At 29.7% G+C, this 24920-nt stretch overlaps 8 protein-coding genes across 8 annotated transcripts; 2 read left to right on the top strand and 6 right to left on the bottom strand.

The window, feature by feature from the left end:
* Positions 1–262: 262 nt before the first annotated feature.
* OCT59_014363 (uncharacterized protein) lies at positions 263–2026 on the bottom strand (the record flags this gene model as incomplete). Its single annotated transcript, XM_066149966.1, has 5 exons — positions 263–501; positions 653–835; positions 908–1065; positions 1335–1578; positions 1831–2026. 5 exons carry the CDS (start codon positions 2024–2026, stop codon positions 263–265), a joined length of 1020 nt encoding a protein of 339 aa, XP_066002186.1.
* Positions 2027–2500: 474 nt separating this feature from the next.
* On the bottom strand, positions 2501–5474 carry OCT59_014362 (uncharacterized protein; the record flags this gene model as incomplete). Its single annotated transcript, XM_066149965.1, has 6 exons — positions 2501–2817; positions 2956–3551; positions 3626–4139; positions 4302–4568; positions 4629–4910; positions 5126–5474. 6 exons carry the CDS (start codon positions 5472–5474, stop codon positions 2501–2503), a joined length of 2325 nt encoding a protein of 774 aa, XP_066002185.1.
* Positions 5475–6313: 839 nt separating this feature from the next.
* OCT59_014361 (uncharacterized protein) lies at positions 6314–6535 on the top strand (the record flags this gene model as incomplete). Its single annotated transcript, XM_066149964.1, has 1 exon — positions 6314–6535. The coding sequence occupies one exon, from the start codon at positions 6314–6316 to the stop codon at positions 6533–6535; it is 222 nt and encodes a 73-aa protein (XP_066002184.1).
* Positions 6536–9142: 2607 nt separating this feature from the next.
* OCT59_014360 (uncharacterized protein) lies at positions 9143–10546 on the bottom strand (the record flags this gene model as incomplete). The annotated part of the gene is made up of 6 exons (XM_066149963.1): positions 9143–9451; positions 9536–9721; positions 9798–9950; positions 10034–10146; positions 10265–10421; positions 10502–10546. 6 exons carry the CDS (start codon positions 10544–10546, stop codon positions 9263–9265), a joined length of 843 nt encoding a protein of 280 aa, XP_066002183.1. The 3' UTR covers positions 9143–9262.
* A 364-nt stretch (positions 10547–10910) lies between these two features.
* On the top strand, positions 10911–12996 carry OCT59_014359 (uncharacterized protein; the record flags this gene model as incomplete). Its single annotated transcript, XM_025318900.2, has 10 exons — positions 10911–11008; positions 11080–11388; positions 11471–11557; positions 11623–11701; positions 11781–11893; positions 11976–12117; positions 12194–12309; positions 12405–12597; positions 12676–12739; positions 12815–12996. The coding sequence occupies 10 exons, from the start codon at positions 10911–10913 to the stop codon at positions 12994–12996; spliced, it is 1383 nt and encodes a 460-aa protein (XP_025175019.2).
* A 1933-nt stretch (positions 12997–14929) lies between these two features.
* OCT59_014358 (uncharacterized protein) lies at positions 14930–16235 on the bottom strand. The gene has a single exon (XM_025318901.2). The coding sequence runs from the start codon at positions 16203–16205 to the stop codon at positions 15075–15077; it is 1131 nt and encodes a 376-aa protein (XP_025175020.2). The 5' UTR covers positions 16206–16235; the 3' UTR covers positions 14930–15074.
* A 3422-nt stretch (positions 16236–19657) lies between these two features.
* On the bottom strand, positions 19658–19954 carry OCT59_014357 (uncharacterized protein; the record flags this gene model as incomplete). Its single annotated transcript, XM_066149961.1, has 1 exon — positions 19658–19954. The coding sequence occupies one exon, from the start codon at positions 19952–19954 to the stop codon at positions 19658–19660; it is 297 nt and encodes a 98-aa protein (XP_066002182.1).
* Positions 19955–23246: 3292 nt separating this feature from the next.
* Positions 23247–24395, bottom strand: OCT59_014356 (uncharacterized protein; the record flags this gene model as incomplete). Its single annotated transcript, XM_066149960.1, has 3 exons — positions 23247–23566; positions 23633–24323; positions 24393–24395. 3 exons carry the CDS (start codon positions 24393–24395, stop codon positions 23247–23249), a joined length of 1014 nt encoding a protein of 337 aa, XP_066002181.1.
* Positions 24396–24920: the final 525 nt, after the last annotated feature.

Below are 24920 nucleotides of genomic sequence, written 5' to 3'. Positions count from 1 at the left end.
TTCATAATAAAAATCGATTTATAAGCTATTTTACAAGACGTGATATACAATATCATTTAAAACATGACATAAACTAAACAGGTACTACCAGGATATCTGTTTGCTTTACAAACTAAGGAATGAATTTCTTAGACTGGCCAGAGTCTTCCGTTCCTATGACTATATACCAAATACTGCGGATGAATTTCGTAGGCTAGCCAGAGTTTTTCGGACTATTAGACTTCCTTGAACTATCGATCTACAGCCTGAAAAAAATAACTGATTAATTATCACTGGATTGTATTTCTTTTCCCGAATGAATATGAGAAATAGAGTTGTACATTTTATCTATATCACTTCTTAACATTTTTTCGAAATCTTTGGGTGCCATAGCATTAAATAGATAGTAGATTTCTCGGGCAATTGTTTTAAGATTTTGATGTATTTTAGTTATATCACGTTCCAGCGCAATAATAGACTCTTTGATATTCACAATAGTGTATATCTTTTCTTTTTCCGAATCTGTGTAATATTTTTTAGAAGGCATTTTATATATCTGAAAAAAAACTGAATATTTATCATATCAGGAAAAAAATATAATAATTATGTAAGTGCTATGCGGAAGTCATCACTAGTCTAGCTTATTGCTGGGAGTTGGCTATGTGAGACGTACTTTCATTTTGATATTTCTCTGGGAGTTTGGCCCTCATAGCTCTTTTTTCAGCCTCTTCATAGAGGATACCATCTTTAACCATATTCTTATAAATCATATTGCGCCAATGACTATATGGTAAAGGGGTAATTCCATCTGATAGGAACCAGTTCTTAGTATCTATGGGGCAGAGTGCTTTTTTCTCTGATTCGACCAGAGATAATATGTGGTCCTTTGATCAGATATCTACATTCTTTGCATAGAATACTTCCTTACCAAAGAGACAGTCTTGATAGACTAGAGTCATGGGGTCTACCTCAGTTCGCATAGCTTCTTGTTCCGTTAATGAGGACTTATCTATCGGATCATTAAGCAGAGATCCCTCTAAAGATGGCATGTATGTATCTGTAGCCATCTCATTCATCCCCTTCTTGCTAATCCCTTGTGCTTAGACTTCGTGGACTTATCTGCCAATACATAGTGGTAAGATTTGGCTCAAATATGATAAGATTCTGTGATTACATTACCAGGGGTTTCATCTTTAAATTTGCCAACTGTTTGATCTCCATTAAGATTAAAGAGATCTGGTCACTCATCCATATCTTTATAAACATCTTCAGTCTCAACATGATATATAAAGGAGTCTGTATCCATATAGCCAAGCTGGGATTTATCCCCATATTTTTCCTTCACATATCCATACCAGAATTCGTACATGTGAAGCTTGCTAAGTCCCAAAACAGATGCTTCAACTATGATAGGCTTGTTGAGAGTCACGCTGGCTTTTTCCATATGCGCTCCTATAAGTGTATTTCCAAGTTGCCTAGCATATTTGAATAAGGGCTTGCGGATCTTTTTCAAGAAAGCTTTTTCATCTCGCTCGTTATTATTCTTCATAATCTTGACATCCTGGTACTTGCGAACATTCTCCATAGTATTGCCATATACTGATACATTCATAAGTTTGAAAAAGTCACTCAGGAATGTATTTCCAACTTTTTTAGCCTCATTACGTTTCTCAGTATTAAAAGATATATATGGTTCAAGCCAGTTAGTCTGGTCGAAGGAGAGTATCTCTGAAACTTCATCTACAACCATACCTAATTTTACATAATATTGGAGCTCTTGGTAATGGATAACATAGTTCTTTCGTGGTCCAAGATGGGGAACTAATTTTTCTGTGGCAGAGAAGCGTCCACCATCTAATTGTTCTACAAGTTTAGCATTATATGGACATAACCAATCCTTTTCTACAGCGACATTCTCCACGGCTGGAGGTAAGTCTTTTAAATAATCATGAGTCTTTAGAGGGAAATGAGCATTAATATTTAAGAAATACCCTCGTTTAGCATCAGATCGTGTATTGAGAATCTTTTCAAGATATTTCTTCTGCATAGCTGAATTTTTTAGTAAATATTCCCGACTAGCTTCCCATTGATAATTTCCGATAGGCAAATATTGGCTCATAGAATGTCCATAAAGATTTGTTGCGTCTACATATGAGATCCAGGATGTGGGTTTGGATGGGTCATAGGCTTCTCCCATCTTGGGATTATTAGCCTTAAAATATCGCTTACAAGCCTTAGATATACCACCACGTTTAGCTTTTTCGGTAAAATCATGCATGGCCATATCTGTGAAAAGTTCTATCCTAACTCCTGTCATCTTAAGCATTCCATCCCAGGATAGTGATGGGGCAGAAACATAGTGACTGGGATCAAGTTCATAATATTCCATAGACATTTTTCGAAACTCTGTCCAGACATCTGCTAGACTAAGTACGTCGGTCTTAAGATAGAGATCATGGTATTCACCTAAATTTTGACATCTGAATTCCTTCCATACTTTTTGGGCGTGTTGGTAGTCATCTTATGAGATCTTACCTTTAAGAGTACTATGAAATTCATGAATAGGAGGAAGTTCTGTCTCCTTAAATCTATCATGCGAATCGATGTAGTCATAGGGATTAACTCCTTTATAATATACTAATGCTAATTGTTCCTCTGTATAACATAATTTTTTGAAATATTGGCTTGTTATTGGGTGATTATTACCCAAATTTTTTGTAAGACTGGCCAAGCTACTATTCATGAACTGCATGCTATCAATATACTTGAGCTGGCCTACCTTCATAGACTTATACCGCTCAAATGTTTCAGCTATAACCCTGATATGTTGTGCATTAGCTGAACGTCCAACAGATTCGCAGACCAAGTGAGAGTCATAGTCTCGGAAGTTATGAAAGATGACTGGGATCGGTGTTTTCCAATCCTGTATCTGGAGTTTGAGATTGCAATCCCTATGGGCTGATCCACGAAACTTACCTGTGATATGGCAGTGATTCCAGACCTTATTAGCCTTAGCTTTTTCGCTGGCAATTGCCTTGGTTGCTTTTTCTATGATTGTTTGGATACCATTATATTCTGCTGTCACTTTTTTAAAGCTTTTTAGTTTTTCTTTAAGATAGGTTATTTTGGCTTCTAAGTGCTCAATTTCATCTGTATCTATATCAAACTTACTTTTGCAAATCCAACAGCTAATATCATCTGCATATCTTTTCTTGTCTTCCTCAGTCTCAATTCGCTCATGCTTGATAGCTAGGACCTCATTGATTTTGACCAGTTCCTGATCAATTCTTCGAACAAATTCCTGTGTGGCATTTTCTCCCCTGTATAGAAACGGACTCCATACATCTTCGGTATCGATCCAGTGAACTAGGTAGCAGAAACTATTAGCCTTCTGTTCGGCAAGTTTTCGCATGCTTCCACCATATGCTTCATCACACTTCTTATTGTCAGCCTCGAAATCGGCTATAATAACACATGGAGCATTGATCATTTGGCCATAGTTCTTGAACTCCTCGAAATCATTTACCCCTTTCACTGGCATTGTGACTCTCTGGGGTGCATTTTCGTGTATTCTGGGACACCATTCTATATGATGTTCTAGAGCTTTTTCAGAGGCCAGCTTTGGGTGCATCCATCACATAGATACTTCTTTTCTTTATGCGCACTATCCCCATATATTAATCTACTGGAATTCTTGATCCAGAGAAAGTGGTTCTTTTGCCCGTACTTGTCATCCTCAGATTTGGTTATATCTGTAAAAGCTAATAGTTGAATTTTATGTTGTCTTTTAAAGTTTTTACTAGCAATTACAGGCTTTAGTGTAGCTGTTTCTTCTTTCCATTCCCAGACACTGATGGAGATATCTGGATTCATCTCCTCAATCTTATCGAATATACGTGAACAGATTGGAGTAGGCATTGGAATACCATCTAGCTTGACCTTTTCTAGATATGGTTTTAGATTTTTAGCTTGGAAGATTCGTTCAAGATGGTCTGTATCAGGCTTATCCTGATGTGCGAAATAGCAACCTAAAGCCCCTTGGAGACATTTTTCAGAAGGCCTATTCGTTTCTGGATCAATGAGACCTTGATTATCTGGATTGATGGTAGACTTAGTATTGGCTAATTTTTTGGGGGTTGGTTTGTGAGATCCTCCTGTGCCTTGACGGAGGGTATATGCCTCAATAGATATTTCTTCAATTCATTCGAGGGTATATCCAGATCCCTTTAGTAATGCTTCTTCAACCTGTTTATCTATTTTCCCAACAGTTAGAGTTATATGCTCATCTATATCCCCCTCTAAAAGAATTGGTCGCATCTCACCTCTATGATATTTTACTTTATAGACTTTATTTGCGAAATCTTCACTATCTTCTCTTTCTTCTTTATCTTTTTTAGTAAGTAAATACAAGCATTTTACTACTATAGCTGATTTTATTTGATCTTTCCTATGGAGCTCTGTTTGAAGAACTTCTTTTATTTTTGCTCGAAATGCTGATATAAGTTGGGGTATATATGGAGCCTCTGCATATTCATGTCCAAATACTGGAACATTAAAAGCATATGCTGGATTTTCTTCTGGATGAGGAACTATACCCACCCACTTGCTCATTAAAGATCAGTTTTGATGTGATCTTTCTAGATCCCTACCAACAGGGCATTCTTCAAAGTGGATGTCCACTACTGCCGTGATAGGGACTACTATCTTTCTTTCCTTTTTTCTGTTAGCTTGGGTTGCTGGGCCTGGTCCTGCTTCAGGATCCTCTGCCTGGCACTGATGCCCGTTCTGTTGGGTGGGATGTTGTTCTGGCTTGGTCGAAGGAGTTGAAGCATGAACATTTTCAAAAGACTCATCATCTGCTTGTAATAGCTCATGATGTAGACGCTGACAATCTTTTATAGTTAGTGGTAAATTGCATTCTTCACCAGTTACTTCAAACCATCACACGTCAAATGATCAAAAATAGGCAAAAAAATGGCGCAAATCGCATAAACTATTCGCAAATTTGTATAAACTATTTACAAATAGTATAGGTTAATTTGTAAATAGCCAAAAACAGCCAAGAATAGCCAAGAATAGCCAAGAATAGCCAAGAATAGCTACTGCTTTTCACGCCATTTTTTTTGCCAATTTTTAGCATTTCGACCTGTGCATCTTTGGCGTAATCTTGCACCCCATGTTCTCAAATGCTCTCCAGACTTTCTTGCGTGCCTATCAATATATTTATCCCCTTGATTTTGTCCAGATGGTGGTGCTAGCTCTGGTTCAGGAGTTGGGGGTATGGCTTTGGGTTTTTCCATTCGGCGGTCCCTTCCCCAGGTATGAACTATTGGAGCTGGGCTTAGTGATCGAGGTCTGGGTATATTAGCCTTCTTTTGTCCTTCTTTTTGACTAGAAATTTCTGGAGGTGGACTACATTGATTTTTTTTACTTTGATAATGTTGACGAAGTTTAGCTTTGGTGCTTAAATTTAAATTTATCCATAAAAGCAGCATGTAGTATCTTTTTTATCTGATCTGACGTTATCAATAAGTCTCACCTGTTATATATTGTGTAAACTTTTTCTCAATTTAAAATATTTAATCCTATATCCCCTAATGTTTAATTACCTTTTTATATTTTCGAATTTATGAGAAAATAGGGGCTAAGATGCGTCATGCTCTGCTTGTAGAAGACCTACAAAGTTAGTTAAACCTACAGGGGTAGATAATGGCCTATGTAGCTATTGTAATAAGAGCAATTATCAGATCTGACATGTGAATATGCTTCGGAATAAAACCCAGATGTTCGATCTGTATACTTCTGAGATGAGACTTAGAGGTGAGACTTAAATATGCCCGCCCTAGAGGTGAGACTTATTTTTTTTCGCCTAGAGGGTAGACTTAAATATGTTCGCCTCTAGTGGTAGGACTTTGAGGTGGAACATATTTGCCTCATATTAGCATACATTAGAATAGGGTAGCATATAGGTCGGGAATAATAGCATCCATATTCACTTTGCCCTAAAGCAACTTTGCTCATATTCCTGCTATTATTCCCTCCCGTCGAATGCGTATTCATAGGCGTCACCCTAAAGGGCTTTGCCTACTCATACTTATTCTCCTATATCGAACGCGCATTCGTCATCGCTTTGCTCCTCCTCATGCTTGTTCTCTCTTGCTACCTATGTAGTATGCTATTGGGAGGCTATAAGCAATCTTGTATGTCTCCAGTTATGCCTCATATAATAGCATACATTAAATAAGGTAGCATATGGGTCGGGGTTAATAGCATCCATATTCGCTTCACCCTAAAGGGCTTTGCTCATATTCCTGCTATTATCCCCTCCCGTCGAATGCGTATTCATAGACGTCACCCTAAAAGGGCTTTGCCTACTCATCTTATTCTCCTATATCGAACGCGCATTCGTCGTTGCTCTGCTCCTCCTCATGCTTGTTCTCTGCTACCTATGTGGTATGCTATTGGGAGGCAATTTGTATATCATTTCTTGCGTACATACTCCACTTTGCTCCGCAGACTTCGTGAACATTATGTTCGCCCTAGAGGTGAAACTTAAAGGTGAGACTTATTTTTTTCGCCTAGAGGTGACTTAAAGTCAGACTTGTAGAGGTGGAGCTTAGAGGTGAGACTTTGAGGCGAGACTTAGAGGCGAGACTTAAATACGCCCGCCCTGAGCGGCGACTCAGGTAGATTTGGCGCTATACGCGAATACGCTTATTAATTTTTTAATCAAGCAACCCGATTCGAACAGGATAAATCTCACCTCTTGAGGAGACTTATCCTGAATATGTTTACAGCAATGAATCAACATTAAAATTAATTCTATGATAACATAAAACTTTGGATGAAAATGAAGCCAGAAATTCTTCGACCACCGAGACACTCGTACACTTCGGTCCTCGGTACTTTCGTGGTCTCCTTATAGGCAAGCAGTATGGCATACTTTTTTCGTTATATTATTTAGGATTAAAAAAAGGCCAGCGCGTTAACAAAGATGGTATTCTCCTTTATCTTGAAAACAAAAAATTTGGGTAAGGGATATATGTTAACAGGATTTGAGCCCAGCACGATTTTAAAATTGTATTCAATATTAGATTTTTGATATGTTTTCTGATGATGAAGAGCGGATTGGGGTTCAATAAGATTACAGATTTTTTTTTGTATATCAGGAAAACAACTGGGAGACTATAGGAGATCACCGGCATATATGGGGATTCTGTCCCAGAACCCCCATATATGCCTATATATAAAATACTATCATATGGGCCAATTTGATGTATTAAGTAGTAAATTTGTTATTTATTAAAATTTTTGTTAAAAAATTTCAACGAAGTATTTTTTTTTTATATAACAATAATGGTAAAGAGTAACAAATTTACTTTAGTTACAAAATTATCATTTTTGGCAAAATAGTATAAAATTATAATAATAATTATCTATTGTCTTCTCAAAAACTTGTTATCTACCTGTTGAATATGCTGTAATTTTGGCAAAAATACCATAATTTTTATCCAAATTTCCCTTAAAATATCCAATAATGTTGGCCAAATCCATTTTATATATTGAATCAGCCCATATGATATCTGTGATATTACTTGTAGCTCAAATTCAGCATAAATAGTATGGTATGATGATCATCTTGCCAAAACCCAAATGTCTAGAATTTGTGCAATTTTTTCCAGACATTTTCCAGACATTTTCTGAACACATTTTTTATAGGATAGACTCAAGTACATAATAGCTAATCAGGCATTTTTTGTGTAACCCTATGAAATATATATAATTAGTAATATTACAGAATATGTAAACTCATTTAAACTTTTATAATGGTGATATAAATTTAATGGAGATTAATGAATCTAATGGAGACATATTTTATAGAGCTCCGAACAGGTCAGCCAAATTCAGGTAACCTGACCTGACCTGACCTGAAATTCAGGTCAGGTATGAGATTTTTAAAAAAAATTCAGGTCAGGTATGAAGATTGACCTGACCTGATTGACCTGATGACCTGAAACTAATTTTATGAAAGCACTTTTCGTATATCAATAAGATTTATAAAATTTCATGTCACATGGATACATACAATAAAACATTACAAACTCTAAAATCTTCAAATCAAACGGAAATAATGAAGATAGAAAAGTCTAAATAAAAAAAAAGGTCAATCATTAGTAATAAACGGTTATTGATTCTACTATATAATAAAAGTGAGTTGCAGTATTGCGATTCACTTTTTTATATTGATTTTATATAATAAAAGTGAGTTGCAGTATTGCGATTCACTTTTTTATATTGATTTTATATAATAAAAGTGAGTTGCAGTATTGCGATTCACTTTTTTATATAGATTCTATATAAAAAAAGTGAGTTGCGGTATTGCGATTCACTTTTTTATATTGATTTTATATAATAAAAGTGAGTTGCGATATTGCGATTCACTTTTTTATATTAATTCTATATAAAAAAAGTGAATCGCAATACCGCAACTCACTTTTTTTATACAAAATCAATATAAAAAAGTGAATCGCAATACCGCAACTCACTTTTTTTATACAAAATCAATATAAAAAAGTGAATCGCAATACCGCAACTCACTTTTTTTATACAAAATCAATATAAAAAAGTGAATCGCAATACCGCAACTCACTTTTTTATATTGATTTTATATAATAAAAGTGATTTGCGATATCGCAACTCACTTTTTTTATATTAATTCTATATAAAAAAGTGAATTGCAGTATTGGGATTCACTTTTTTATATGATTTTAATATAAAAATGTTGAATCGCAATATTTCGAGAAAAAACGTTGCGAAAACGTTTTTTCATAATATTATATTAAAAAAATGTTTCGTAACGTTTTTTTTTTGATATTTCAATAATAACGTTGCAAAAACATTTAAAAAAAACGTTTTGCAATATTTTTTTTCAATATTTTAATAAAAAACGTTGCAAAAACGTTTTTTTTCATAATATTATATTAAAAAAAAAAGTTTTGTACCATTTATTTTCAATACTTTAATAAAAATAGTCCTGAAATTTTTCAGGTTTCAGGTCAGGTCAGGTCAAACAGACAACCTGACCTGACCTGACCCATTCGGAGCTCTAATATTTTATATATATATTTATTTATGAACTTGAATAATTTATAAATGTATTAAATTAAATTGCTTTATTTGATTAAATTATATAAATTACTCTTCTTTTTTTCAATCTTAATCATCTATTATTTTGTTTCCTTTGATTATTTTATGAAATCTTTATAAATAAAATTTTTTTTTTTTAGGCTAAAATGTCATATTCACACAAAGTTTTTTTTGCTTTCTCATAAACTCCTAAAAAAATACTTCCTCCTATACTAATCCAAATGACTCTTGGCCCAATACCGGAAAATAAAGCTTTAACTCCTTCTTCATGCAAAATTCTATTAAATGTATTGATTGTACCAGAATAATTATGTATAGTTTGACCCTAAAAAAAGAAATGAAAGTTAATATTTTAGAATGGTGAAAATAAAATTCCAAAAAAATCTCAGAAAAATCATGATCACATTACTTTAGCCGATAACATAATACGCGTCTTTATAACATCCAATGGAGTAGTAACAGCGCCCGCTGTACCACCAGCTACACTACCACAAATTGCTGCTTCCCATGGTTCAATATAATTTCGGTCTGTTTTTTTTGCTACTACAATTTTTAAATATTCGTAAAGTGGAAATTGAAAACAAGTGAATGGTATCTATAAAATGATAAGTATATTATTTACTTTTTATTTTTTTTAAAATAAATTAATAAAATAAAAAATTTCAAATTACCTCACGAATTACAGTACTAAAATATCCACGATAAAAACCATTTAAACCTTCTTGATTAAAAATAGTTTTTAACGCTGATGAAGTTGTAGAATACTGTTTTGCTTGCATACGTTGTTTAACAACTTCAGTTGGAACTCTTACAATACATGCAACCTTAAAAAATATTACAAAAATAATAAATAAATAAAAATTCTTTTTTTTTAATTACGGTAGATAAAAGTATTTAATATACTTGCAACTTCTCCACCTGATGCAGCGATCATATGAATAAATGGTAAATATTTTGAATCGGGAAATATACTTCCTAATTTTTTTTTCATATACTCATATGTAACAAAAAATGCCGATGCTATTTTAATATACAAGATTTTTTATTTTTTTTTCTTCTATTAAAAAAAAATAAAATAAAATAAAAAATAAAAATCATAAATATTCTAAAAAGAATAAAAATTTTTATATATATTAACCTCCTGGAGAACTACCAATTACAGCACTTGTTAACCCTGAATAAATTCCACGAAATCCTCCTGAAGCTTTAAATCCTGATTTAGATTGTAATCTAGTTTTAAGCGTGTCTAAAGGAAATAAAGCTACATCTACTGCTGTCCCTGCTATACCACCTGCCTTAATACAATAAAGTGAAAAGTGAAAATATGTTATAAAAATCAAATAAAAAAAAAATATTCACTATAATAATGATATACCACAAGCGCTTGTTTCATATTAAAATTATATCTTTCGCTACCCATTTTCTATTAAAGAGTGAGTGAGAATAAAATTTTTTTGATTTTATTTTTATTATTATTTTTAATATTAAGACAAGAACAGAGTAGTGTACAAAACAAAGATTTCTAACCCAAAAAAAAGGACAGATTATATCAATATATAAGTCACCAACTAACCCCTCTAAGGTAGTCGTTCCGACGTTCCGCCATAAAATTTTTTTGATAAAAAATTAATCAATCTAATATAATCGCGGAAGATCAATCACGTGAATGATCAGCAGCATTATATCTCTATAATATCTACCCCATTTTAATATCTCAATCAATTTTCCTTCCGACCTCCCAACTTAAATTTTTTTTCAATAAAAAAAATTAAGGGTAATATATGATGGCATATAGATTACCATTTACAAAATTATTACATCATCCTACAAAAAATTTGTTAATCCTTGTATTTGGTTCACATTTTCATGCATTAGATACAAGGTACTTCAATTAATATTTTTTTTTTTATCTTTTGCGATACTTTTCTTTTTGATTATTAACCATTTATATAGTACAGGTGCATTGATATCAACAACTCGTTCATTAGTTTCATCTTCGAACAATGATTCTATTGATAACAACAACACCACCGTCGTTAACAACACCGAAACTGATAATTCTTCATCGAATTCAATACATCCTAAATATATAATCCCTTCTACTGATGCTCATCTAGCTACAATAAGAACATTAGCATTTTATGACCGAGTTTATTTCAATACATCATCCTCTTCGATATCATCGACGTTATTGGCTACAAGTGATGAAAATAAAATATTAAAAATTTGGAATTGCGATGAATGGAAATTACGAAATACAAGGTATATCTTCTGAGTTATATAAATTATTTATTTCTGATTGATTTCATTCCGTCCAAACCAATTTGCTATATTTTTATTTTAGACCGGTACAAAAACGTGTTGTATCAATAGCTTTCAATAAAGATGGATCACAAATTGTAATTGCTGATAAATTTGGGGATGTTTACAGGTAATTATCAGTCGATCAGGTGAAAAGCTTAATTTGTTGACTAATTGATGATAATTTATTTTTAGTCATCCATTAGATCCACCCGAAGATAAACAAAATGCTTCTACTTTATTATTAGGACATGTATCAATGGTTACTGACATGGTAATTATCATCTGGCATTTTTATTAATTTAAGAATTTAAGAATTTATTTTTTTAAATTAAAAATAAATAAATAAATAGGTAATAACACCAAATAATAAGTATGTTATTACATGTGATCGAGATGAGCATATACGTGTAAGTAGATTCCCAAAAGGATACAACATTGAATCTTATTGTTTAGGTCATAAACAGTAAGTACGCTGTTTATATATATATATATTATACCGTTTTATGAGGGAATATTTATTAATTTTTTTTTTGTTATAATATTAGGTTTGTATCTAAAATACATATATTACCATGGGCAAATGATCTATTGATATCGGCCGGTGGTGATGATTTTATAGCATTATGGGATTATGTTCCCGGAAAATTATTACAAACTCTTAATATTAAAGAAATTATTGAAACCAAGGTAAAATGTTAATTAATCATTTTTGAAAGAAAGTTTTTAAAATAAATACTTATAATAATGCTTTAATTACATTTAGGAAACTTACAATGATGAAGAAGAAACGTATGTAGATTCTGAAGATTCAAATTCAATTGTTATCACATCTATAACAAGTAGCCCGATATCAAAACATATAGCTCTAACTATAGAAAAGTAAGCAACGTTAAATCAATTGAAATATTTTTTTTAAACGTGAAAATTTATACAAAATATATCTTAATAGGAATTCTTTTTTTTTTATAATAAAGATTTCCTGGAATTGTAATACTTGATTGGAATGAAACTGAAAAACAAATTCAATATCTTCAAACATTAAATTTATCTATTGATCCACTAGATTTAGCTTATGATATTGATGGTAATCTATGGGTTTCTAATTATGTAAAAGAAGAACAATCTAATGAGAGTTTAATTACTGTTTTCAAAAAAAATGATAATGAGGTATTATGAAATTTACTTTAAAACTTTTAAAAAGAAAACAAAATATTTTTATTTATTTCTTCTTTTTTTGATAATAAGTATGAAAAAGTTCCTGAAGATCATTCATTAGTTAAGCAGATTAATGAATATGGTTCAACTACAGGTAAATTTTCTCCTCAAATGATTTTGTACTTGATTGCTTTTAATTTTAATACATTGTCTTTTACAAAAAACAAAGTCGAAATAATTCCTGATCTATATATTACGAGTCAATTACGTAAAAATCTAGTTGATTGGAGAGAACAAGATGACGATGATGATGATGCACAAAGTTTAGAAGGAGAAGGAAATAATAATACATCTAAACAAAAGAAATCACAAGGATCAAAAAGAAATAAAAAAAGAGTAAAAATAGAATGAAATTTTTTTTTTAAAAAAAATAGTTAGTATATAAAATAAGAATTATAAAAAAGAAAGAATAAAATAACTCAAGAATTTAATGCAACCTCAAACTCATTTCTTAAATTTCTTAATTAAAAAATCGTGATTTCATCTTTATTCTTACTTTCATCATATCACATCGATAATCAATTCTTTAATTATTTTACTGCATCGTTATAAAATATGTATTTGGCTTATTTACGACAATTGATATTTCTAATATCGCAATTTTTACTGTTATCATCTCGACTTTTACGTCTAAAGATATGAATTTTCTTTTCATATTTCTACAAGTGAACGAATTGTTCTATGATCTACTTGGATCATAAATTTCATTAATATCAATGAATCATAAATCTTTGTTTATATAAATTTTTCCTTTCTGTTGCTATAAAGTGTGATATATCGGAATTGGGTCTGGAACGGATTATCATTAATTTACCCTCGATATAACGGAATTCTAGATATAACATTATAACGGTTTTTTTGACATTTTTTATTAACGGATCGGATAATTCCGTTATATCGAATATGTGTATATAATTTCTAACTCACTCCTTTTGAGAAGGATGGTGCATTCAATAATTATTAAGAGAATAATAACAAAATTTGTGGTGACATTTCTATTAAGTACATAAAATAATTTATCTTCTTTATTAAGTGTTCATAAAAAGTATTTACTGGTAAGTTTACATATAAATATTTCTGAATAGAACTACTTATGGAAGTTTTTATTGTCTTAATTAATTTTTTTATAAAAAAAGCTTTTGTCTGATATACTTACTTACCATTGAAAGGTTGTCCGTCCCAAGATTTGAAATAATGCACCATCATATATCCTCAATTCGATGGTAACATCCGATTTGCGGCGCAGTAAGCATTATAGTTGAACATCTTTATAAATATTCATTCAACGCCCATCAAATCAGTCCATAAATCATTTTTAACTCTCACCAAAGATACCCGGAAATGACACAAATATAACAAACATAATCGTAAGTATGTTTCCTTTTTTTAATATGATCAGTTGCTATAGGCACCGCAGCTATCTTATTATAAACCACAAATGGATGCAAATTCTAATCTGTTAATCGTGCTAATCAGTTTGTAGATGACATTTTAAATGGTGAAGAACTGAAATCTCATTAATTTTACTATTTGAATCTTCTTTTCTAGATATATATGGTAGTTAATGTCAGAAAGAAATTGTTTTCGCGTGACTAAATTTTAAAAAATAATACACACCCATCAAGAACGGTCAAGGAAGATCGAGCTGGGTGAATTCAAATCTCATTTACCTTCAGAACATAGATTTTTGGTAATTTATCTATAACTAAAAAAGTATGTTAGCTGATCCGGATAAAAAAAAAATAGAAATTACCCTTACGATGTGCAAAACAAATTCTTATGTGCTACAAATAAAATGTTAAAAAGTATTAATAGGGGAGAATTAGATTTAGGATATGCCGAAACGGCACATTACACCAATTTCAACATTACACTGGTATAATGCATCATTAAACCCTGTTTGAATCCAAATCTGGTTGTAATAAATATTTTATCATTACACCACCTTTAATTCCTATCTCCCCTATTGGAGGTACCATTAATAAAAAATTGACGATCTTCGCAAACTGATAAACGTAAACAAAGAATAATTAAATTAATACCGGATATACTAATTTTTATGTTTTCCTTTCGGATTTCGGATCTGCAACTTTAAAGCCTCGATAAAATTCAATGGACATCCTCAACAATTGTTGCTAAAAATATTTTATGTTAGGTTAGAATTCGAGTCGATAATTATTTAAAATAATCAAGTTAGTTTACATTTACCTCAATAATATAAGTAATCATTGCTTATTGGCACTACTTCAGAGAAACATTAAGAATTTGTAAATAAGTATATTATTTAAAAGGAATAAAAAAGGTTATTGTATATAATTTATTATAAAATATTAGTTTTTTTTACATATTAACAAATAAATAAATAAATATATATATATATATATACAGAATATACAGTATATAAGGTAAAAAAAAAAATTTTAAAGGACTTAATTATATATATAACCTCTTGTTCTTCCTTTTAAGATTTTTTTTTCACTAAAAGATCGTTGTAACCAAATATTTTTCTTTAATACTAATTTACCTTCATTTTCAAATTTAATTTTAACTTTCAACACATGCCTAACTTTAAAATATTTCATGGGTCTCACCCCTTCAAAAGCTTGAAATCTATTAACTGATTCAAAAGCAGGTATATCCAATTTCATTTCAATAAAATATTTATTATCATCACCATCAACATTTTCAACACTTTCTCCCGATAATTTATATTCCAATATTTTTTCAGATTTATCAAAATGAACAACTTCTTTTTCAACATTTCTGAACTTTTGATGTTCTTTAACTATAACACCAATTTCTTTAATTTTCATGTTCGAATCAGGTAAAGATAAAGTAAGAGGTAAAGTCATAATACTATTCATATCGATATATTCAGAATATAATAAAGCTTCAAATTGAACATTATCTAAATTAGGATTTGATTTTTTCTTATTTGCACCAGATCTATGCATTAATATTGGAACATCTCTCAATTTTAAAGTGGAAGGAAGACTATAACGATTAATTTGACAAGATGTTGAAATAAATTTATTTTTTCCTTGTAATTTAAATAAATTACTTTTACGAGTGATAGTGATTCTAATTTCATATTGTATTAAATTTTGAGTTAAAGGCGTCTCTTTTTGATAAGGTGAAGAATAAGAAGGAGGAATATCATCATCAAGGGTAAAATCAAAATTTAAATCAAGAGAAGTTATTGGAGTATATTTATTTGAAGTAGAATGATAAATACATTGTGTTGAAGAATAAAATGTATTTTTTGTATTATTAATATCATCATGAGAAAAAAAGGACATTGCCTCCTGACCAACTAAAGTGGCGTCAATTCTTGAAATATGAATTGGATTTGAGGATGGATAACGCAAATGAAAACCTCCAGAGATTTTCGATGGTCCTATGCCAAGATAACCGGTTTGAAAACTTGTCATATTATAAGGAAAAGAAAAGAAACATTTTCTACTTTTCGTTTTTAAAAGTCTTACAGCTGGTCTCATTGTCGAATATTCTTCTTCAACAAATTTTATGCTTACATACACATATATACCTGATAATGGCATGTAAAGGCAGAAGAGAGGAGGAATAAATTCGAAAAAAAGGGGATCAATTACTATTTATTTATTTGAGCTTCTAGCGATCGACCTTTTTTGTTAAAAAAAAAATAAACAAATTCCATTTTTTTTTTTGTGTTAATTCCATGAAGCCGCGTACATTACTCATATTACCATATTACCACACACAATACACAATGATCACAAAGGACATTTTTATTACGATAAAAAAAGGGGTACAATTTCTGCGGGGGTGATGATATTAATGTCATTTTACCTATAATCAAAATTAGTAACTCCGATCAACAACAATATTTTTTCAATTTATGGTAATGGTATTATTCCGCAACGTTTCAAAATGAAATAAACAAATAAACAAATATAATATTTAAATCGACCGAATATCCAATGAAAATCATTAATAAAAAGTGTGATGTTTGAAAAAAAAAAAGTAAATTAGAGTTTTTTCAATGATTATGACGAATTTGTAAATCCTACGTTTATTTATTACTGCGGCATTATTGTTTATGTCCCATTTATTCGTTTAAGGAATAAATTACTGTTACGTTTATTCTTTTTTTATCGAACAGCCTTCAGTTAACTTAAATAGATGAAACATTTAAAAAATGTATGACCACATGCTTTATTTTATCAAATTATAATCAGAATATTTTTTAAGTCTTAACCTATTGATAGTTGTGTAATAAGCTTATTTTTTTTTAACATTGTATTTACGTTTTAAAAAGTTGATCTGATGATGTAAATAGAATGAATAGAGTCAAAGGTCTAGAATTTTATTTAACTTCCAAAAAGTTTAAAAAAAGCTTAACTTAGATTCGGAAAAAAAAAATTCTGGCGTAAGAATGTTTTCTCATAATAATTGTTTAAACTTGTAAGCATTGTTTTATGAGACTACCTATATTTGTATTTACCGATCAAATTATTTGAAATTTACCCCCTTGCATCCAATGAACTTTTTGGTGTCATTCATTTTAGATTAAATTTGGAAAAATTTTAACTCCGGAAAATTCATAGTAGGTTTTGACATGCAACACAATTACTTTTTACAATAAATGAAATGTTAATTGAAAAAATTAGATTTAGAAGTAGGAGGTTAGTTAAGGGGGTTTTATTTCTTATTCCGAATTACCCCCAAAAAAGTTAATTGAACCCTAACTTAAATATTTACTAATATTTTAGGTTAGAAGATTGAAGATTAAATCTGAAAAATCTAAATTTAAAAATTTATTATTTGCGCACGAAAATGAACTTTATTAATAATAGTCCTAAATTAGGCTATAGCTAACGTTACATTCTATATTGAATGAACATTATTTATGAGAATTTTGAAAAAAAAATTAGATTTTTATACAACCTGTTCTTTTTTTTTCGTACTTCTCAACAAGGACGCGTGTTGACCAGTGACAAAATTTTAACAATTATTGATTATTGTAAAAATATTAAATTAGAAAGAAAAAGAAACTTAAAAAAATAAATTTTTTTTCGTTCCTTTTAATAATGGATTTAAGAAAATTTTTCTTATCTTATGAAACGAAAAGATATTTCAGTATATCATTTTTAATTAATCATTGTTGAAAATTAAAAATTTCACGCGTACAATCTACGAAGTTGATTCTTTTTTTTTTAATATTCATGTTGTTTTCACATTTTTTTTTCATATACCCTTTTTTATTATGTTGAAAATATGAAATCCTTGAATTTAAGGTGATCGCTAACTAAATATTCTAAGTTGTTCTATTATGCATCTAGGGTTTGGAAACAATCCGAGAATTTTACAAGTATGCTATCAAAAATTTTCTATTACTGTATTATACTTAAATATATGAAAAATCGAGTGTTAATATTGTTTTCAAGTCTACATAATTACACTTTTATCCAGGTTTTCACTTAGCATCTCTTAAGCGTCCCGATTACTAATATGTTTACAACTCTCTAATTTCTCTTTGTTAGAATAACTTCATACTTTCTCCTACAGTACGATAGTAGTTAGTTGTTTGATTTGATGGCATTGATATTTCATTTGTACTATAATCTATACAGACCTTGATGAAAGTATTGGTGATTAAATTTTAATAATATATGCATAATTATATAATTAATTATAATATTTTTTTTTATTTTCTAAATTATGAGCGACCATACATATATTTATTTGTTATTAAATTAATATTCTATTTGTATCAATGCGTTAATGTGGCTCTGCATATTTTTAATGCAGTTAAATATTATAATGACATTATTAGGATTATCTCATACTTTTCTAATCAAATCCAAAGAATTTCTTGAAATTTTTCTATAATTTTGCCATTTTTTTCAACATTTTACTTTAAAACAGTCTATACATTCTTAAAATTAAGGTGGGTTATTTAAGTTATAAGAAGGCCAAAAAAAACTCAACCTGAAAGGTGAATTTTCATGTTACTTTTAACATTATGAAAAATATATTTTGAATTATTATTTTGTTAAAGACCCATGTACTGCATTTGCATTTATATCTTAAAAAGATTTATCCAAAATTTACTAGTGGTATAAATTATCATCTAATTTTAATTGCATTTCAAATAATAAACTTTAAATAGATGCTTTATAAAATTTGTTTTTGTTTTACATTATAATTATACAGATAGAAAGAGTAATTTTATTGGAAAATAATACTTTTTTCCAATTAAAATTTATATATTAATTAATAATTTGAAATAACCAATTGGTTTTCTTTTACTTTTTATATTAAAAAAAAAATTCTCTTAAAGTAAATAAATAAAATTTAAATTTTTCAAACTTATTTCTTAAACTATTTTACTGGTAAATTTGCTAGTGTTATTTAATGTTTTAAAATATAGAAAAACTAATTCTATAATAACTGATACTATCAAAAAATATCTATAAAAATAACAGTTTAATATTAACAAGGGGTAGAGGGGGGGGCCAACTTGTTTGTTGTGTTACCTTGTATCACAATTATGAACTGTCCCCCCCTGAAATTATACCGATCACATTATTCATTATATTGAAAAAAAAAATGTCGAGCCTAAAACTTTTAACATACAACGTTTTTAAAAGCCGATGTTCAAAAGTAGATTAGTATAGTTGAAGACTATTTACTGCCAAAATTTTACAGTTATTTGTGCATTATTGGCTTTCTCGTCAGTTTAAGTAAAGCTTTAATATCTTATTCATGTATAATCTTAGTAACTTTGACAATAAACTCCACTTTATTTAAAATTTATTTATATTTATTATTTATGTTTTCATTATTCCATAAAAATAACCCTTCTTTTAAGAGCTTCTTCAGTAAATGGTGTGGAATTTTTTAAGTTATAAATAATTATAGGCACCAATTTTTGTTTTCTTTTATATGGCGTTGAAATTCCAAATGCCCAAATTATCCACAATAATTCCGAAACTAAAAAAAATTTAGAAAATGAGTCTTACTTGAAACTTCAAGTTGTCGCCCATACTCGAAGTTGTTCTAAAGCATGAGCAGGATCGGTAGGTAAATTTGCCTTCTTCATAAGGGGCTTTTTATTTTCTGTTGTTAGGTTGTTTGAGCGCATCGTTTTCAGGCTTTCTCTTAAACTTGCTGTACCTTTTTCCGGAATGTAATTATTAACGTCTCTCCATGTTTTTTGTCTACTTTTCATATAGATAGTGACGCATCTCTCATAAATAAACCCAAATTCTTCATCTTCTAATTCAACACCAGTAATATTATTTGATTTCAATGTTGTAATAAACATTTGATTTAGAGATAAGTTATGAAGTATTTTTCACATAAGCTAGGATATTTGATGCAATTAGGTTATGTTTCTCGAACAGTTCAATTATTAAAGATTCCAAATAATACATGAACTGAGTAAATTCGGGTCTAGATATAATGTTAGTGATCTGTGATTTTGTTTCTGGCATATATTCAACCTTTTCTTCGCAGTGAGCTTTAAGTAAAGTATGCATCACTTGAAATTTTGGATGGGAATTCATTACGTGATCTCTTTTGAGCAATTTGAAGAGTACCCAACCAATAATATAAGAAAATTTTAGTGATTCTGCCTGGTTCAAAGTAATAACTTTAGGAATCAAGGTAGGGTCTGCATGTTCTTGTATGTTTTTATTTTTACGAAAATTTTCCTTAAATGTAAGCTTATCACTTCGTGAATCGGGAAGTAGGCAACTAGTCTTCGTGTAGCAGAATGATTTTGGGAAATAATTTCTTGAAATTCTGAGAACCAAATGCCAGAACATAGGTAATTATTCAGGCTAATCTCCAAGTGAGAAACCCACACAGTCATCCAAAGACTTCCTTTTTTATTGGGAATTGATTTCAAAGCAATATCTTTAACGTTATTTTTCCATTTTTCCAATAGAGAAATAATTCTATCATCGTAAAGGCATAAATCAAAGAGCTGCTGACGTTCTTTTTGAAGTAATAAAATTGTTTGATTTTGTTGGTTAACTTCATTACTGAAAGATGATGGCGGAGTTTCAATTTTTCCCATAAACAGATCATTCATAAGAAGATTTTCAAAGATTTGCCGTGTAAAGGGAGATATGCTGGATAATCGGATAAGATGACTAGATAAAGTAGGGTGTATATTTTTATCCTTTGATATCTTTGACGTTTTTTTTCTGTAATCACTTTTCAAAACAATTATTAATAATTTTATTTATTTAAATATAAAAAAGAATGATTTAAACAGATTTAATTTATAAAAATACCTACTATCGAGTAAGACAATTAAGTTCCATTCCGGCATGATTTGATTTTCCATAGTTAAGGCTTTGAATTTCAGTAGTTATCTTTGCGGTAACCTGAAATTTGTTTAATGCATGTCCATATCCTTTTAATGTTTGCGTGGAGGAATCTCCTCCAAGCTGTCGAATTGTTCCAAATAGTCCTTCTAACATATCCTGTGATATCCTGCGTGGTTCAATTATTGAATTTGGATACAATACAAAAATCCTCTCAACCATTCCCAAAAAACCTTGAATAGATAAGAGTACGTCGAATTGACATTGTGGGGAGATCCAGTTTATTTTGCTAGCTTTTTGCTTATCTCTAATCACAAACCAATCACGTATTTCTTTTAGAGTTTGAATACGAGAATCGTTAAGACCTTCCAATGGTTTTTTGCTATGAAATATTTGCCGGTAAAGGTATGCATAATTGATAAATTCCTAATAAAAATTCATAACATTATTATACATCAAATTTTATAATCGATATTAATTTTATCTTTAATATTAAATATTTTTACTTACTCTCGTTCCAGCTGATATTTCTTTCAGTTTATCAATTGTTCTCATTGCAACTATAACATCCTTTGATAAAGTATGTTCAGCGAGATCAACTCTCATTTTGCTCCAAGATGTAAGCCAAACATGACGCTTTGTAAGTCTTGTAATTTTTGCTGTTGAATTTTGTACAGTATAATCATAAACACCTTGAATATGACGCCAACTAACTTCATTTCCATCTATCATAATTTCTCTAATACTTTGATTTCGGCTTTCTCCAATATGACTTTTTGAAAGATTGTTTCGAAGTTTCTTAAAAACATGTGTAGGATCACTAATGAAAAACCATGGTGTACCGGTAATTGGGTTGATTATTTTATAATTTGTCCAATGTGTGTGGGTATCATAAAGGGGCCTAATGTACATATTTTGAGATATTTTTACCACGTTCCATTCTTCTTTACTAGACAAAATTGTAACAATAAAAGTTTGTGTTTCAGAATCAATATTCGTGATAATAGCTGTATGCCATTTATTATCCTTTGGACTTTTAAATTCACAGAAATTATTAATATTCCAATTTTGTTTAGTGGGCATTGGTTGCCTTAATGAGTTACGATTAACTTGAAATTCATTAGAAAAGGATGGGTCCAATAAACACACTGTAAATTTACTACGGTCAAGGTTGGTTGATATGATTCTTGCTCGTTCATAATTGTTTTTACCAATATTAACTTCAACAATATCTCCCACAGACCAGAATGAAGCCCACCAGTCAAAACTTTTGATATGATTCCTATTTTCTTCAGCTCCATCACAAACAGATCCACAAGTATGTATACCGATACATTCAAGATTAGCCGCAAGATGAAAAAGAATTTTATTAATTTCATGTGCAGTAAGAGTATTAATTCCATAATACGCTATAGGATATGCAAAGTTACAAGTAGCTGAATGCCAAACAATTTGATGTACTTGTGTTGCTAGATTCCGATCATAATCCTTTAAATTAGTAGGTAAACTACTATTATTGACTGTTTGCAATTCCTTTTCACATTGCATTGCAAATGATTGTAATTCTTCTTTTTCATTTTCAAAATCCAAATATCCAACATAACAATTATCTCGCTGGCTCCAAAGTAAGCCTATTATTAATATCAATTCTAATTAATTCTTTAAAACGATTTTTTAATAAGTATTTATTAGGGTAAATAACAAACCTTTTTGTATTTTAAATGAATCATGAGAGAAAAATCCAATTCGACCATAATTACCAATATTTTCTATAGACATTTTTTCCAGAATATGACGAGCAGTTTTATCTTGCCATCCTGAATGTTGTTGACTTTCATTTATATAGGTTTTTATTAAAGATATTGAAGGTAATCGCATAATACCTTTCATTGCTTCGTAAGCAGCATGACCTGCACGGCTATATACAGAAATAGCCCATCGCATAAACCTAGAGAATTATAAGTGTCATTAATAAATTTTATTTTATTTAATCTTTTTTAGTAGATATACTTACATTGGGTGATATCTTACTCCATTTGCTTTTCCACTTTGAACTCTAATTAATTCCTGAAAAATTGGATTAAGAGAAGAAAGATCAATTTCATTTTTAACAACCTTTCTAGATATATCTTGAGCAATTTGATATAGCTCTTCCGATACTTTTTCTCCTTCATCTTCCACTTTTTGTTTAATTCGATTTTGCAAGGTATGTATAGTTTGATTCTGATTTGCAATTTTCTTTAAAAATTACACTAACGTTAATTGCTTATATACATTTTTTATTTAATATCTTATTCTATAAATAAATACCTTTCTTTGAAATTGAACTTTTTTAGATAAAATTTCCTGGGAAGCATGCGTAACTTTAACTGGTAAATCATTCATAAGATTTCGATTTTTGATTTTTATTAACGTGTCTTTCAATTTTTTACAATTTTCGCATATATTTACTTCAACTACTAACAAATAACAGTCCAATCTTCTATAGGCTTCATGAGGTTGACTTCGATTCTCTAGAATTGCAAAGGGTTCATGAAAATTATTGGAATTTTTTTGATTTCTCACAAGATGAGTTCCTCGAAGCTGAACCACTTTTTCAAACCCTAAAATACAAAAAAAAACTTTAAATCATAATTAATTAAAAATGAAAAAAGTAATAAAATCAATACCTTCAGTCTTTTGACCCGTGCATATTTTTGCTACAGATATGTAACAAATTGTTTTCTCTATTTCTGAAAGGGTTCGTTCAGTTGCAATTCCCGTTTCTATTCCATTTATTTTTTTTACACGTTTTTCCAATATATTTAGTTCGTAAGAGATTAAGTTTTCTTGCCACTTAATAATTAAATACTTTTCTATTTTCTGTTCTTTTCCAAAAAATATAACACTAATTCCATCAACATTTTCTCTTATTCCTACATCAAAAAACTCTTGTCTTGACGTTTTAAATGATTTTATCAATAATGTAACTTCTGCTATATTTGCAGAATTATAATTTTTCCAATATGGAGTTTGCCTTGTTCTTAATAATGAAGCTAAATTAGAACCAGAAGAGTTTGGTTCAAAAAAAATTGTAGCAAGTGCTGAACGTTCGCCACTAAATATTTTTTTAATTTTGAGAAATTTGATCCAAGAAGCAAAAGTATCAAATTTTTCATTAGTTTTTTTATCAAAAACATAAAAAGTTCTGTCTTGCTTGTCGTAAATTAAAAGTCCCTCTCTATACTGTGTTTTTCTATAAAAAAAGTAAACTGGTTTGCCATTAAATTCTGGTCGAAGATTGTATAATTCTTGAAGGGCTTCGGGATGCTTATTTTTTTTTAGTACTTGAGAGTTAGTACAGTCACTTAATACACGTTTCTAAAGGCATAAAAAGGGTTAAATTAATAAATATTTCAGTTAAAGAGGCTTAAAATTTACTTTTTTTACCATAATTACGGTAATAAATTTGCCGATGTAATTTTTTTCTTTTAAGAAAAGCGCGTTTAAAATTTAAAGAACTTGTACGTGTTAAGGAAGATCTGATAGTCATCATATTTTAAGAGATGTCACATTTACTTAGTAAATTTTTTTAATTGCAAGGGTATATTATTCGTAAATCACTATATTCTTATAGTAAAGGTAAAGTATATGAATTTTATATGTAGGACAGTTTTATTGATCGAATTTATTATTGTGTAACTATCAGTTAGCCCCCCCTCTACCCCTTGATATTAAATAATATATATTATATATTAGTTAATTTATATTGTATAATATAATTTTTTTATTAATAAACTTGATAAATAATGCAATAATTTGTATTATATAATAAAATTTTTTATTGATAAATTTAATAAATAAATGCTAATGAATTTAATAATAACCAACTCAATAATTTATATATAAAATATACTATAATTACTATAAAATTGCAATAAAGTAATATTACTACTAGTATATAAAAGTTCTTATTCT

This window comes from Rhizophagus irregularis, chromosome 22, assembly GCF_026210795.1.
Source record: "Rhizophagus irregularis chromosome 22, complete sequence".
Classification (NCBI taxonomy): domain Eukaryota; kingdom Fungi; phylum Glomeromycota; class Glomeromycetes; order Glomerales; family Glomeraceae; genus Rhizophagus; species Rhizophagus irregularis.
This window is presented reverse-complemented; position numbering and strand designations above follow the sequence as displayed.

What these genes read in the sequence shown, in the direction of transcription:
- OCT59_014358 (XM_025318901.2), bottom strand. Translation starts at nt 16,205, where the DNA reads ATGCCATTATCAGGTATATATGTGTATGTAAGCATAAAATTTGTTGAA.